Source organism: Arvicanthis niloticus, chromosome 5, assembly GCF_011762505.2.
Source record: "Arvicanthis niloticus isolate mArvNil1 chromosome 5, mArvNil1.pat.X, whole genome shotgun sequence".
Lineage (NCBI taxonomy): Eukaryota > Metazoa > Chordata > Mammalia > Rodentia > Muridae > Arvicanthis > Arvicanthis niloticus.
Window position 1 is genome coordinate 17,287,850 of NC_047662.1, and position 17,109 is coordinate 17,304,958.

General features: G+C 46.2%; 1 protein-coding gene across 2 annotated transcripts in view; it reads right to left on the bottom strand.

Annotated features, from left to right (window-relative positions):
• The window catches only part of Usp48 (ubiquitin specific peptidase 48), a 65,441-nt gene extending 57,087 nt beyond the window's left edge, over nt 1-8,354 (bottom strand). The window contains exon 1 of one of the 2 annotated variants that reach the window (XM_034501887.2): nt 8,016-8,354. In XM_034501887.2, coding sequence (XP_034357778.1) covers nt 8,016-8,149 — 134 coding nt within the window. In that variant the 5' untranslated portion in view covers nt 8,150-8,354. The remainder of the gene's footprint in view (nt 1-8,015) is intronic. The other variant, XM_034501886.2, reaches the window with a different exon arrangement.
• Nucleotides 8,355-17,109: the final 8,755 nt, after the last annotated feature.

The following is a 17,109-nucleotide window of genomic DNA, read 5'->3' on the forward strand; positions in this document are numbered from 1 at the left end:
GGTGACATGCACACCACCATTCCCATCTGGTTTTGTTTTGTTTTGTTTTGTTTGGTAGGGAAGGAACACACCCACGCACAAACAAACAAACACACACACACACACACACACACACACACACACACACACAAGGGCATGTGCCACACATGCATGTGGAGGTCAGAGAACAACATCCCTTCCACCACAGGAATCCTAGAAATGGAAAACTGGGACTTGTCACCAGGCTTGGAAGCAAGTGGTTTGTTTACCTTCTGAGCCACCCTGGTGGCTTTATTCTCTTACACTCTCTACAGTGAACATAGAAGCTATTCATAAAAAAGGTAAATAACTTTCAAGGTCCTATAATTGTACTGTCTTCCAGGGACAAGCCCCCTGATAGTTATTGAATCTCACCCCTTAACACATGTACAGATAGATAAGCAACATTAAGTAGACTCAGCAGGCTGTATTTATGTGTATCTGCACGTGCATGTGAGAGAGCAAGAAAGAGTGGGAGGGAGGGAGGGAGGGAGGGAGCGGGCGGGGTGGCAGTACACATGTAAAACAATGATTAAAGAAAAAGAGGTGGGGCTGGAGAGATGGCTGGTGGTTAAGAGCACCAGCTGCTCTCCCAGAGGTCCTGAGTTCCATTCCCAGCAACCACATGGTGGCTCACAACCATCTGTAGTGAGTTCTGATGCCCTCTCCTGGTGTGCAGCTGTACATACAGACAGAGCACTCATACATAAAATAAATCTAAAAAAAAAAAAAAGTCAGGATGTTGAGAGGGAGTGGCAGGAACATGGGAGGAGCTGTGAGGAAAATATGTGGGGTGGAAATTGTATGAACAGTAATCGAGTATGAAATTCTCAAATGAATGAATGAAGACTGGGGTGGCAGTGAACACCTTTAATCCAGCACTCAGAGACAGGCCAATCTCTTGAGTTCCAGGACAGCTAGGATGACAGTGAGACCTTGTCTCAAATGAATGTCATGTGATACGGCTGGGCTGCCAGTCCTGTGGGTCTTTTAGAAAACAGTTCTGGTGGACAGCTTAGCACTTCAGTCTCCTGTTGCTGATGCAGGCTTCCCCATCTTTCTCCATCCTCTACAACACAAGAAGTCATGTCCAACTGGCTCCAAAACTAGCTTCAAAGAGTGGAGACAAACAGTAATAGTCTGTAGCCTTCAGTAAACCTTTCAAAGCTAACTAAGAGGTGTGAGTAGTTCACATTGTTTGGCTTTTGTAATTCTGGCCTTCTCCCTCCTCTCTCAGAGAGGAAGGTCTCATTAGGTAGCCCTAGCATGACCTCAAATTCAGAGATCCTTCTCTCTCTCCCTCTGCATTTGGAGATTAAAGGGAAGGACATCATATTTGTAAATTAGTTTTATTTTGTTGCCTTTAAGACAGAATCTTATGTAGCCCAGGCTGTCCTCAGAACTCAATGTCCACCTTGCCTCCAGATCCCCCGCTTTCTGTGTTTCGCCTCAATTTCTTAGTAATTGCTATTAAGTCTCCAATCAGCAAAAAGACTACCTCCCCAATGGAAAGATAAAACTGCCTTCTTTCTGGCCTATAGCACTTAAAAGGGGACTCGGGCTGCCAAGAGCTTTCCAGATGTTGGCTCTCTCCTTTACACAGCCCAGGGTTGCTATAGGCATTTTTGTGTTGTTGTTAGAGGAATAAATGAAAACATTATTATTATTGTTGTTGTTATTATTATTATTATTATTATTATTTGTTGTTCTCCTCCTCCTCCTCCTCTTTTTTTTTTTTTTTAAAGACATCTTGTGTCCTTCATGGAGGTTTCTAAGCTCATTTAGTGGGAGTAATAGACCACAGTGATGGAAGGGGCGCTGGCTTACTTAAGAGCCCCTACACTGGTGAAGATCCATTTGGGTAGTTGAAACACAGAGTGATACTGTCACAAAGGTTTCATTTCACTACTGACATTATCTGCTGGCAGCATCTGGACTTCCAGACATGTCACAAGGCACCCAAGTAAAGGTAAGCAATGTGATTATGTATAATTAAATCCTGTCACCTTAGCACAGCAACAAGGCTCTGCTGGTTCATATATTCTGTCAAACACAGAGATGCCCAACTAAGGAGGACAGAACAGGGATGCCCTTGATAAAGACAAAAGGTCCCAGTCGTTAAAGAATGGCTCAAACCGGGGTGGTGGTGGCACATGCCTTTAATCCTAGCACTCAAGAGGCAGAGTGGATTGCTGTGTTTGAGGATAGCCTGTCTCAAAAAACAGAAGGCTCAGAACTGGTATGGCAAACTGGAAAGCGCAAACATCAGTCAGATAAACAAGCGCTATGGTAACAGCAGACATACAGCACTGAAGCAGAAGCCTCACAGAGGGTAAAGTGCTGCCCCACTGGGAGTCTCCAAGAACAAGCAGAACAGACTCAATGCAGTAGAAGACAGCAAATGGAGAGATTAGGCTGAGAAAGAAACCAGGCTAGGAAAGTCATCCAGCACAAGTGGGAAAGCTAGAGGCCACATCAGGTAGGACAAGCTCTCCAATGAGAGGGTAGACCTACCCAGGAATAACAAGTAGCCACAGAAGGCTTTATGCAAAGAAGAACCTGATCTGCACTGCCAAGGCCCTCTGCCTGCTTCTCCAAACTCTGTGCACACCATGTATATGTATGTTCAGGAGCCCTTGGAGGCTGTAAGATGGCATCAGATCTCCTGGAACTGAATTACAGGAGCTTGTGAGCCACCATGTGGATGCTTAGAACCAAGTGAACCCAGGTCCTCACATGGGCAGTCAGTGGTCTTAACCACTGAGCCACCTCCCCAAGGCAGGTTTTCTAGCCCTCTGAGCTTAAGCTACTCCTCTCAAGGTTTCTGAACACCTCCATTTATCTCTTTCATCAAGAGTCAAGATGCCATTACACAGTAGACAGCAGTAAAGCAAGAGCCTTTAGCTAAAGCTTGCGACCCCTTGGGGCAACTTAGACAAATTCCTCATGGCAAATGTACTACTAAAACAGTGCTTAAAAGACCTCTGGACAAAGAGGTCAGCTCTCTTTCCCAGCAAAGTGTCAAAGACTGCCACACAGGGGACTCTCCTAGGCCTGAAGAAGCCTTCCTGGTGCCATCAGCTTTCAAACTGAAAAGAAACAAACTAAGCTAAGTTGTTTTCCTACCCTTACTTATCAAATAGAGAGAGAGTAAACAGAAAAGAGAACTTAGGGCTCAGTGGTACAATATCTGCTGACTGGAATGGTTGAAACCCGACAGAACAAACGTCATCCAATGCCTTCTAACTTACAGGATATACATGCTGTATCCTCATAGATCACTGTTTCTGTTGTCACAGGGTCTCTATAGCCTTGCTGACCGTCCTACAAAGACCTGGCTGACCTTGCATTTCTAGCAATCAATCTGCCTCTGCCTCCTGAGAGCTGGGATTACAGATATGTGTCCTGTTTATGCAGCAGGGACAGAACACAGGGCTTCCTGAATACAGTTTAAGCTACCATCCAAAAACCCACACAAAAGAGGCCAGCAGGACTGATCAAACCCACAAGGTACAAACTCCAAGTAGTGACCTTTACTCACCCACCCACCCATACATGTATTTAGTTCCATTGTTCTTAACCTAGTTGTTTTTCAAAAGTTTCAGAAATGCAAACAGTCCTGGAGGCAGGGTGTGGAGGCCTGCTGCTTTAGTCCTTGGGAGGCAGAGGCAGATCAGGTCTAAGTAATGAGGCCCGCTCTTCCCTCCCCCACCCCTACCCTCAAAAAAGGAAGGAGAGGGTGAGGTGGGTTTGAGGGTGCCTGGTATGCAGCAACCCCTGGCTACAAACCCCAGCACCTAGCAGTTACAATATAGACTCAGGAGGTAGAAGGCAGAAGGAACAGACATTCAAGGTCATTCTTGTCCACGGAGATTAACATTAGCTATATGAAGCCCTGTCTCCAAAACAAAAGGCTAAAAATAATTTCTCTAAAGAAAATATATAAATGAGCCTGGCATGGTGGTATACACCTTAACTCTCAGCACTCTGGAGGCAGAGGCAGGCAGATCTGAGTTTGAAGCTAGACTGGTCTACAGAGCAAGTCCCAGGACAGCCAAGGTTACACAGACAAACACTGTTCCAAACAAAAAGGAATGTAAGGGTCCAAAACCTATGAAGAAAGACCCCAAACTCAGATAGTATGCAAAAAAAGACAGAGTTTATTCTGTAGAAACAATCAGCATGGGGGGGGGGTGTTAACCATTCTTTGAAATGGTGACCCCAGATAAAAGCACAGAGGCCTTCTTACGCAAAAGGGGTTTTTACAGGTATTGGTGGGTGCTGGGTGGTCACAGGTGATCAGTGGTCTACATTCCTGTCATGAACTGTCAACTAAATGATGAAATAGGGCTCTCCAGTGCAGACGGCACATTCTGAGACAAGGTATTTCCCCATTTTTGTGGTTCTCCCCAGGCTGTTTTAGGGAGGGGTTTATGACCTTATTTTGGATTTTATGATCTGTTCTTAGAGTTGGTGTCTTAAGACCTAGTTTCTGGGACTTATGGTCTATTCCTGAAGCTGGTGCCTTATGGTCTTTTTGATATCAGACCTGATCCTCAAAATGGAGACAAATGGGGTTCTTAAATGGGGAACAAATAGGGTTTATATTGACCTTTCAAAAACAACAAAAAAAAAGAAAATATATGAATGACCAATAGCATGTAAAAAGATTTCACAAAGCCAGGCATAGTGGTGCAGCCTTGAATCCCAACATTAAGGAGCCAGAGGCGGAGAGATCTCTGAGTTTGAAGACAGCCTGGTCTAGAGTCCAAGACAGCCAGTGTTAGTATTCTGTCTAAACTCCACCTCCACAATTACCTGGCAATAGCCAGGTATGCTCCTCCCCACAGTTACCTGGCAACCACCAGGTAGGCCTGGCCCACTATAAAAGGGGCTGCTAGCACCCTCCTCACTCTCTTAATCTCCTACTCTCTTACCCTCTCACCTCTGTCCCCTCCCCCCTTCCTCTCTCTCCACGTGGTCAAGGCCAGCCTCTACTCTTCTCTCTTATCCTTCCACCTTCTTCTCCCCACCTTTGCCCTATTTCCTGAATAAACCTCCTCCCTCTTGGAACCGCGTGGTCTGGAGTGGTCTGTTCTCAACTGTGGTCGGATTTCTAACAATGAACACTGGTGGATTTGGGGGCAATGTGTCTCTAGGTGGAGTTTAGGCAGAATACTAACAGTCGGCTTGTTATACAGAGAAATCTTGTCTCAAATCAAACCAAAAAAAAAAAAAAAAGGAGGAAGAGGATAGTCCACACTGTTAGTCATCAGGGAAATGTAATCAAAACCACAATAAAACAGACAAATACAAAAATGTAAAGAAATTACAATCTCCCTATACTGCTTATGAAACATGTTTTGGAAAAAATATTCCTCAAACTGTTAAAGACAATTGCCACATGACCAAACAATTCCCTTCCCGGTGCACATGTGTTCATGAGCAATTTATGACAAGCATAAAGAAACAACCTACAGTCTATCAACTGAAAGATGGTGCTGTGTGTGGAGGCAACTGTATAATCCCAGCCTTCAAAAGGCAGAGTAGAGTGACTACATAGTCAAACCCAGGGGTTTTTAATCCTAGAACTTGAGAGGCAAAGGCAGGTAAAGTTAATTAAAGCTAGCCTGGTCTACAGAGTTCCAGAACAGCCAGGGCTACACAGAGCCCAAATGGATGGATGGATGGAAGGAAGGAAGGAAGGAAGGATAGTTTCGTGAACTATATGCATACAATTAATCACAGTGCTTGGGAGACAGAGGCAGGCATTTCTCTGAGTTTGAGGTCAACCTGGTCTACAAAGCAGGTTCCAGAACTACTATTATACAGAGAAACCCTGTCTCCAAGAAAGGAGAGAAGGAAGGAGAGGGAGGGGGAGGCAGAGGGAGGGAGATCGAGGGAGGGATGGAGTGGGGGGAGAGAGAGAAGCGCACGCTAGAGTGATATCCTCAACTCAGTTATTAGGTAAATGCAAACCAAACAAGAAAAGGGGGCTAAGGGAGTAACAGAATACTGGCCTATCATCTGCAGGATTCCAGATCTATTCAGAGCAGGAGGTAATAAACAGACACTATATACCCACCGCTTCATATCCACTATGACAGTCTATGTTTGCACAGTAGTGTTTGCACATGGCTCTGGGTTAGAGCTTCGGCACCAACAGAACAATGAATGACACACGTCTATGGTCCCATGACTCTCATTGTCACAGCACTTATGGCTAACAGGACTGTCCCAGGCAAGCATGGGCTGCAGGGTAACACACCAACACACACATATACCAGACCAACCTGGAAAACTCAGTGAGACTCTTAGAAAGTAAAAAAGGGGGTAGCTCAGTAGTTAAGGTTGGTCCTCAGTACTTACATGCCAGCTGAAAACCCTGGTAACTCCATTTCCCCTTCTGGCCTCCATGGGCACTGGGCATACACATGCATGCACGCACGCACGCACAATAGTCATACATTAGGAAAAAAAATTCTTAAAAATCTTAAACATGCCAGGTAGTGGAGGCACATGCTTTTAATCCAAGCACTCAGGGCAGAGGTGGATCTGAGTTCGAGGCCATTTTGGTCACAGAGAAACTCCATCTGGAAATCCTCAAGCATATAAAAGACTGAAGTCCCCAGCCCTACAAAAAGAAACTGGAAAAAAAGGAAAAGAAAAAAGGAGATTGTACAGTATCAAAATGGATTGTGTGTGTGTGTGTGTGTGTGTGTGTGTGTGTGTGTATGCGTGCACGCCAAGTGTCTGGAAGAAGGCTCTGCATACTCTGGAGCTGGAGTTAAAGGTGGTGGTGAAGCACCTGTGTGGGTTCTCAGAACAAATGGTACTGAGATCCTTTGAAGAGAAGCCTGAACCCTCTTTACTAATTAGCCATCTTTCCAGCCCCAGATTGAACTTTTTTTTTTTTTTTTTTTTTTAAATTCCCAGTGCGGGTAACTGAACCAAGGGACTCAAGCATGTAACACTGCCACTCTACTCCCAAGCTAAACCACCAACCAACACAGTAACTGTACACTTCAAGTGAGTACCTCAGTAGAGCTAAGTTCCATAATGGCATTCCAGAATTTATAGGAGTCCAAACTGTCCCTGTGAGCAAGCACCTAGGTTTTAGAACGATGCACCTGCATTATTTTTTAAAACTTCTTGTTTTGTTTTTGTTTTTCCAGAGTTTCTCTGTGTAGCCCTGGCTGTCCTGGAACTCACTCTGTAGACCAGGCTGGCCTCGAACTCAGAAATCCACCTGCCTCTGCCTCCCAAGTGCTGGGATTAAAGGCGTGCGCCACCACTGCCCGGCTTTTGAAAGCTTCTTGCATTATATCTCATATGAGGCAGCTCCGAGGCCAGGAACCAAGGCTTCCCCGTCTTCCAGATCTCCCCACACGACCGCTGAAACGGAGCTACTGACCATGCCTAGGTCTATCAATTCGAATGAACACATGCCGGTGCAGGATACAAGGTGGGAAAAAGGAAAACCGCTCTACACAAAATGTAAGAACCAAGGGCCAAGCAGAAGGAGCAGAACTTGCACAGGTAAAAACACTTTACTCTGTAAAGTGGTGTGGAGTTAGAGGGTGACCGAAAGAAAACACGTATAGATGAAAGAGAGCCAGCCAATGAGAGTGGGGGGGCCGATGACGTAGGTTAACCAAAGGTTTTTCTAAACCTACTCTCTGCAAATGATACTTAAGCCTTCTCAGCGTGCAATGACAGAAGATACGACCTCGATGAAGTTCGCAGCCGGCAAGTTCCTCTTTTACAAATGAAAAGCGCACGGCTATAGCCATGGCCAACCAACCCTCCAGGGTTTCTTACTAAGCCCTATCTCCAACTATCTATCTCTACAGCCATGTTCAGGATGAGAGCCCAGCAGCCGCATCACTTCGGGGGCTGCGTAGCTCTCAGGTCGTGCAAACCGAGAAGAGATGCATTAGCACCATGCATTGCCCTGGTCCGCCCCCGATCCCGCCTCGGTCACCTGAGGACCTCACCTGCACACGCCTCGGATACAAGGCTCCAGCCAGATGCGATAGGCGGTCTCAATGTGTTCCTGCGACACCTCCTCGGGCCGTACGGTCTCCGCCCAGCGCCAGGCCGCCTTCTCCAGCTGCAGCCGCGGAGCCATGGTGTTGACCGAAATAGCACTCGAAGATCCGGGTGGCCTCCGACGCCGCCTCCGTCTCCGCCCGAACGGGCACCGGCACCTGCCAGCCGAAAGAACCAAGCGCTCCCCTCAGACAGACAAGTCAATCACCTGCGCGCGCCACAGCCGCCGCGACCGCCCGCGCCCAGCTCGCACGACCAGCCGCAAAGCGCCCCGGTTGATACCCGACAGTCCCCGCGCCTGCGGACGTTGGAGGCGTACGCCCTGCCGCAGTCTGCGCATGCGTACTCCCAGGAGTCCCTGCGCCGAAAGCCCCTGTAATTCGACTGGCGGAAGAAAGCAAAGCGACTGCCCAAAGGAGGCTTGCCACGTCTTTTTTCCGTCATGGCGAAGGCAGCTAGCTACGCTTCAGCTTCCGCCGTCTACTCTGACGAGCGGGAGCCTGCCCTTGCTTTCCATATTTCCCCTGTAACTGTGACAAAGTCACACCAAAGAGTACTCAACGCACACCATAGGGCCACCGGGACTGTGGGTGGAACCTGTTAATAGTAGAAACCGGGTCAGCCAGAACTCCACAGTCGGATCCCTGGAGGATGATTTAACTTGAGCTTGGGCGGGTTCCGGCTCCTTTCCCGTGCTCTCTGACGTCACGAGGCGTTATATTTATTTATTTTTTTTTTTTGGCGGATGCTACGACCGAACTACATATCCCAATGTGCACTGCGTTCTGCCACTCTCAGAGTGTGAGGCACCTGGGATTTGTAGTCTTAGAAGTGATAGGCTCAGTCATTAAATTGCAGATTATGTAGTGGCGTACGCGCAGGTCTGGGGCGAGTTCTTTGCTGTAGGCTGTCTCCTGTTTACACGTTGACCCTTAATTCTTTATGGAGGGTACACACCCTAGCTCCCGGCTGTGACACTATCTTTTTTTTTTTTTTTCCAGCTCCTTCTGCTTGGACCTAAGGGCTAAAAGGTTTCACAGTGTTTTGTAACTGAAAAGAGCTCTAATGGCTTAAAGAGATTATCCCAGGACTTTAAATATGCAAAAGCCCTGTCCGGATTTAAAAACTGAATTCTTTCCTTATCTACTCTACCACCCCCAGTCCCCACCCAACCCACCAGCCACCCCCCCCCCCCCCCCCCCCCCCGAGTAACCTTGAACAGAAGTCAGCTAATTTACTGAAGGAAAGCAAGATTTGGTCCTGTGGTTGAGGTTGACTTTTACGTTGAAAATAAAAAAAAGATCTCCGAGTGTGGAGGGTCAGGACACACACACACACACACACACACCTCCTATCCCAAAGAATTCCTACACTAACTGGTTCGTGGTGGCACACACCTTTAATCTCAGGAGGCTGAAGAAGCAGGTAGATCTCTGAGTTGTTGGCCAACCTGGTCTACAGAGTGAGTTCCAGGACAGCCAGGACCACACAGAGAAACCCTGTCTTGGGATAAAAAAAAACAAAAAAACAAAAATCAAACAAACACCGAATTCCTATACCACTGATTAACAGTTGAACACTGTTGTGGGGCCCACCTTTAATCCTAGCAAAATGTCCAGTTTAGTGAGTTTCAAGACAGCCAGAGCTACATGATGAGACTGTTGGAAAAAAAAAGAAACAAACAAAAAAAGCCCGGCGGTGGTGGCACACACCTTTAATCCCAGCACTTGGGAGGCAGAGGCAGGTGGATTTCTGAGTTCGAGGCCAGCCTGGTCTACAGAGTGAACTCCAGGACAACCAGGGCTACACAGAGAAACCCCGTCTCGAAAAACCAAAAAAAAAAAAAAAAAAAAAAAAAAAAAAAACAAAAAACACACACACACAAAATGGAACAACCTACTTTCTTGTTTTGTTTTGCTTTGCTTTGTTTTTCCAGACAGGGATTCTCTGTGTAGTCCTGGCTGTCCTGGAACTCACTCTGTAGACCAGGGGCTAGCCTCTAACTCAGAACTCTGCCTGCCTCTGCCTCCCAAGTGCGCCACCACTGCCCGGCCCAACCTACTTTCTTAAGTTAGAAAAAGGCAGCATTCCAGATAACACCACAGAGGAAAGAAAGTCCTCAGGGATGGCTGGAAGTGGTGGTCAAGCTGTGCCTGGGGAACTGGGCCGGTACAACAGCTAGTGATGACAGAGTGGAGATTTGCATTCTCCTCAGTCTGGGTCAAAGTTAGATTAAACACAGAAATCTCCTGAGACTTGCTGCAAAGCCAACTGGACAAACAATCCTGTCATTCCAGCACATTCCAAAAGTCAGAAGCAAGAGGATTAAGAGTTCAAAGTCATCCTTGGGTAAGTAACAGGAGACTCAAGAAGGAGTGGATGAGGGCTGGAGAGATGGCTCAGTGGTTAAACGCACTGATTGCTCTTCCAGAGGTCCTAAGTTCAATTCCATTGTTCATAACCATCTGTAATGGGATCCGATGCCTTCTTTTAGTGTGTCTAAAGACAGCTACAGTGTACTCCTATACATAAAATAAATACATCTTTAAAAAAAAAAGTGAATGAAAGACTGAAGAGCCAGCTAGGGAGGCAGGATTAAAAAGAAAAAGACAATTAGATATCATTATAACATGACTCCAACCATTGCTGCTGAACCGGGTTATTTTTTCCCCAGTCTGCTTTTTCTTTTTTCTTTTTCTTTCTTTTTTTTTTTTGAGACAGCGTTTCTCTGTGTAGCCCTGGCTGTCCTGAACTCACTCTGTAGACCAGGCCTCAAACTCAGAAATCCACCTGCCTCTGCCTCCCAAGTGCTGGGATTAAAGGCATGTGCCACCGCTGCCTGGCTTCCCTAGACTACTTTTATACCACTCTAGGGACATGGAAAGAGTAGGATCTGTTCTTAGTTCAAAGACAAAGTAGTCGAGGAACAAACAAGGTGATTTAAAAAGTCTTGAGGTCCCTGTGCTTATGGAGTTTATCAGAATGATCAAGATAACAAGGAGGACAATACGTTCCTCGGCTGTATTCCTCTTCAGCCTTGTCCTAGCCTAAAGTAAATATTCCTGTCTGAGCCTACACTCTGTCCTTCCAGCCCAATGCAGGTATTCTTGCCTATTATGTCCTTGAAGCAGCATTAAGAGCTCTCCACACACATACAAACAAGCGCACACACACACACTAAAAAAATCCATCAGCTGGGCTGGTGGCAGGGGCATGCACCTTTGAGGGGCAGAGGCAGGCAGACCCCTGAGTTCGAGGCCAGCCTGGTCTACAGAGTGAATTCCAGGAAAGCCAGGGCTGCACAGAGAAACCCTGTCTCGAAAACAACAAAAATAAATAAATGAATAAATATTCTGCTCTTCCAGAGGACCCCTGTTCAATTTCCAGCAACCGCTACCACCTGAAACTCCAGCTTCAAGGAATCCAACACCTAGCCTCTGCAGGTGAAAGATATAGAAAACTTATGAAAAATATAGAAAGTTTTTATGACCCCTAGACCTGAGCAAAAGAATGCAGGTTCACTAGTTCTAAGAATGTGGAACTGAATATAAGATTTTAGGCCTTCACTGCCCCGGGGTTCATTCTATATTCTGGGAGGGGTACTTTATCCCTCAGTCAGAGGACACTTGCTGGATTTACATTCAAGAGAGGAAGGGAGGGGCTAATTAACATTCCTCAGACCTCAGGGAAGAGAACACACCTGCTGGTGGGAAAGGCCCAAAGCAGGAAGATACATTCTGACCACAAAGAAAGATGTAAGTCATCTGGCTGGTTCCAGAAACTAGCTGACTTTCCATTGTTTTTATGTTGTTTCCTTGGTTACCCCTTCACTCCCCCACCCCACCACCCCCCACCCACCCGGCCCCTGACCAGGCTGTCTTGTCAATTCCTCTGCCCCTGCATGGGTTATGAATTGACCATCAGTCGACTGATCCTGAAATACACCTCATGCTTTTGTGTCAAAAATGGTGTCTTGTGAGTTATTGGGTGGCTGTGAATTCCTGAGGCTTGACGGAGGTCCTCCCTTTGTGGGGGTCTTACACAGGCACCTACAGTCACATGCATATACCAACATACAGACACGCCACACACGATACACATGATTAAAATTAATAAAAATAATTTTAAGTATGTTTTTTTAAAAAGAGGAGGAGGGGCCTGAGAGATAGTTGAGGGGTAAGAGCACTTGCAGTTGGGAATAGTGGTGCACACCTTTAATCCCAGCACTTGGTAGGCTGAGGCAGACAGATCTCTGTAAGATCAAGACCAGCCTTGTCTACAGAGTGCAATAATACACATGAGAATGATACAAAAATCCACATTAACTAAGCCAATTGAAAGAATGTGAGGGGCTGGAGAGTGGTTAAGAGCATGGGCTATTCTTTCAAAGGTCCTCAGTTCAGTTCCCAGCAAATACATGATGGCCCTCAACCATCTATAAAGGGATTTCATGCCCTCTTCTGTGATGCAGGTATACATGCAGATAGAGTACTCATGTGAAAAAAAAATACATAAGTGAAAAAATATTTAAGAAAAAAGACTATGCTATGTCTGTATGCCTTTAAACCCAGAACTTTGGAAGATAGATGCAGGCAGATTTCTGTGAGTTTGAGGCCAGCCTGGTCTGCAGAGCAAGTTCCAGTACAGACAGGACTCAAGCAGAGCTCCACAAAGAAATCTTATCTCAAATCCCATGCCCCCAAAAGAATGTGAGTCCTTGTTGGGCAGTGGTGACGCACGCCTTTAATCCCAGCACTTGGGAGGCAGAGGCAGGCAGATTTCTGAGTTCCAGGATAGCCTGGTCTACAGAGTGAGTTCCAGGACAGCCAGGGCTACACAGAGAAACCCTGTTGCAAAAACAAACAAAAGAAAGAAAGAAAGAAAAGAAAAAAGAATGTGAATTCTTTATTGGCCACAACCAAAGAGCAGGCTCCTGCCTCAGAGTCCCTTGGCACCTAAGCTCAGGAGTACAGCCTTTTTAGAGGCAAAAATCACAAAGACCATAACTCACATCAAAGTCAGATGAGGGCGAGAGTAACCTTGAAAGATTCATTTCTGGCAGAGCATAGTAATTACCTCAGGCATAACATGACCGTTATTTTTAACTTCTACTTTCTTCATTTATTTTAGTTTATAATAATTGTTTCAGTTAATATATCTAGACCATGATGAAGGCCACGGAAACCTCAAGTGTGTTGCCAAGGCAGACATGACTGTTGGGAGGTAGAGGACTAAGAACTGTCTAAGCAAATACGAGATAGACTCAGGACAAGAAGACACGTAGTCATGTGAGTTCTAGGACAATCAGGGCTGCACAGACTCTCTCTCTCTCTCTCTCTCTCTCTCTCTCTCTCTCTCTCTCTCTCTCTCGCTTGCTCTCTGTTCTCTGTCTCCCCTGCTCCTCCCCCAAAAAACAGCATTGCAGAAAACCTGGCTTACAGGAGTCTGTCTGCAGATCCAAGGGTTCCAGCGTCCTCTCCTGGCCTTGATGGGCACTAGGCATACACACACAGAGAAAACACCCATAAAATAAAAATACATTCCTGGGGGTTGGCGGGAGACAGTGTAGAATTGCAGCCCTGGTTTGGTTGTGCCTAGGCTATCTGGGCTATACTGTAAATCACTGTCTCAGAAAGACTGTCGCAGTAATATTGAAGACCCCCATACTCGGGAGACCCTTCCTCAAGCCTCCGGAATCGCGACCACCCAAAAATCACAAGAAACCATACCTGGATGCAATCAGCAGAGGTTTATTAGGGGAGGAGCCGGCGGTCAAAAACGACCAGCTCTTTAGCTCCAAGAGCAGGGTTTTTGGCCACGTGTGGTGGGATAAAGGGTCTTTTATAGCATGGGGGGGGGGGGGGAGGAAGGCATTTTCGCGCGCTTACACATGATTGGTTGTTTTACAAATTTTGAACATAGCACTGGGAAGACCAAGGGAGGGGTAACCAAGAACAGTGGAACATTTCAGAGAATCTAGCCCAAATGATCTAGAGTCATGTGAGATCACTCTGCACACTCATTCTTCTCAAAAATGTGGTTTTCACCATGCTATTGTGTCCTATTCTGCCATTTCAGATTACTATCTTTACTTCTTCCGGCTATAGGGCTATGGTCCCACCTAGGTGGTAGCATCTTTATCTGTAGTCAGGAATGCCTTCCTGCCTTGGGCGAGGCTTGGGGAATGTAATCTAGCAAGTGTCCTTCACCTCGAATGTGAAGGCCTGAAATCTTATTTTCAGTTCCGAGTTCTGTAAGGCGGAAAAAATCTACACATATTTCATAAAATGGCCTTTATAATTTTTCACTCTACAATATAGGCCAGAGATAATGAAGACCCACGCCAGGGCAGTGTAAAGCCTGAGGAATGAGGGGCTGAGTTTCTACAATGAGAACGAGCTGACCACTATTGTCTCTCTTTCTTTCTTTCTTTCCTTCTTCCTTTCTTTCTTTCTTTTTTTTTTTTTTTTTTTTGCCCCCGAGACAGGGTTTCTCTGTATAGCCCTTGGCTGTCCTGGAACTCACTCTGTAGACCAGGCTGGCCTCGAACTCAGAAATCCGCCTGCCTCTGCCTCCCAAGTGCTGGGATTAAAGGCTTGCACCACCACTGCCTGGCTGTCTCACTCTTTCAATAACTGACTTTCATGTTGTTATTGTTTTCTTTTTCTTTTTTTTTTTTTTTTTTTTGATTTTTCGAGACAGGGTTTCTCTGTGTAGCCCTGGCTGTCCTGGAACTCACTCTGTAGACTAGGCTGGCCTTGAACTCAGAAATCCGACTGCCTCTGCCTCCCAAGTGCTGGGATTAAAGGCGTGCGCCACCACCGCCCAGTGTTGTTGTTGTTTTCTAGACAGAGTTTCTCTGTATAGCTCTGTCTGTCCTAGAACTCTGTAGAACAGAGATCTGTAGAACAGGCTGGCCTCTAACTCAACAATTGACCTGCCTCTGCCTCCTAAGTCTCCTAAGTGCTGGGCTTAAATGTGTGCGAAATAGCCTTAGTAGGCTTAGTAATTTACGTTCAGTCGCAAGTCCTGGGCCTTTCCTCTCCCAGTTGCCTCCCTGTCCCTCTTTGCTTCACTGAGCACATGAGGACACATTACTGCTCTGTCCACTACAATACTCTGGTTTCTCTAACATGGATATTGAAGGAGATAAAATGTTTACCAAAGATTTAGAAACCCCAAAAGGAGCAGATTCAGAAGGGAGAGCCATGGGGAGAGCTGGAAGTGGGGCAGTAGACAGTGAAGGGTTAACGATGGACTGAAAATGAGGACAAGCATGCTCCTAGTGCTCCTAGGGATGGTTGAGAAGGTTTGTATTGGAGTTTGAGGGAGAGCACAGCCAGAGGCATCTGCAAGGCTCCAGAATGAGCCAGGAGGGGAGAGGAGGTCGGAGGGGAGGAGCAAGTGAGGAAGGAGGGGAGGAGGAAAGAGGGAGAGGAACCCAAGACCCCTGTGTCACATGTGCAGAGTCTCCACAAACTGTGGCCCTTCAGTTCTACTTCAGACTGTGAAATCGGGACTTAAAGGGACAGAGCCATAACCTAACATGAAAAAAGAGAAGGAGGAAGAAGAGGAGGAAGAGAGAGCCCAAGTTCAGCTCCCAGTACCCAAGTCAGGCTGCACACATGAATGGGCACTTGCACATAACCACAACCAGACCCACAAGCTCATACATATAATAAAGCAGATTTTTAAAACTGGTAAAGATGAGATTTGAAAAAAAAAAAATCTCTTCCCCAGTTAACATTCGTTGAAGAGGTGTTCAAGGCCATCTTCTCACTTTGCTTAGCAACCATGCTGTGCTTTTAAGTCAACAGATCACGTAATAAAGTGAGGGAGCTCTGCCTACACAGAGCAAGGAAAAGGACCCCTTTGTATCAGGAATAAAAACCCAGTGTAGCCCCTGACCTGAAGCTAAACATCCTTCTGAGGAAGGAAAGCCTTGCTTTGCTGGAGTGTCTAGGATTGTGGTCATTCTCTCTGGATCAGAGACCCATTTCGAAATACAGAATACACAAGACTTGCATTTTAGGAGCAAAGTCAGATTTGAGGTTAGGAATTTAGGAGTCAGAAACAGACGTACATAGCAGCAGAGGGCATTATTTTAATCCTCCTCCCCCCTTCTCCCCTTCCTCTTCTTCCCTCCTTGTCACCTCTTCCTCTCCCTCTCCTCCCCTTCCTCTTCTGCTTCTTCCCTCCTCCTCCTTTTTCCTCTTCTTCTTCTAGATAGGTCTCTTGCTTTCGATGGCTGTCCTGATACATAGTATGTAATCCAGGCCTGCCTCAGACTCAAACAACCCTCCTACCTATCCTTCTAAGACTATAACCAGCCTGACTGGCAGGAATACACACACACATACACACACTACATACAAACAATACATGTATGTATATGTATATATATATATGTATTATGTGTATGTATATGTAGAATATGTGTTTCTCACTGTGTAGCTCTGCCTGACTGCCCTAGAACTAGCTCTATAGACCAGGCTGTCCTCAACAGAGATCTGCCTGTTTCTGTCTCCCCAGTGCTAGAATACACTCTAAAGGGACATTTGCGACCCCTCTCTTTGCCTATCAGACTATTGAAATAATGGACTTCAAGAAATTACTGACTCAGAAACTTCTGAGTGAGTCGGGTGTCTCATCTCACTGTAGGAATGTGGAATTACAGATGTGTGGGAGTATATCCAAGTGTCTTACTGGGGACACTGGAACTCAACTCAGGTTGTCAGGCTTGTTTTCCAGGTACCTTTACCAATTAGATCACCTTACTGCAACATTCCCTCACATTTTGTAGGTCTGTGCTCCCTCTTAGGGAGGCCTTCCCTGGCTGTCCTGGCAAAATGTCAATGCCTTTCTGAAATGCCGTGTCTGTTGACATCAGTGTACAGTATTTTTTATCTTATTACTTAACACAAAATAAATTAGCTTTTTTTTTGGGGGGGGGGGGTTGAGACAGGGTTTCTCTGTGTAGTCCTGGCTGTCCTGGAACTCACTCTGTAGACCAGGCTAGCCTCGAACTCAGAAATCCAC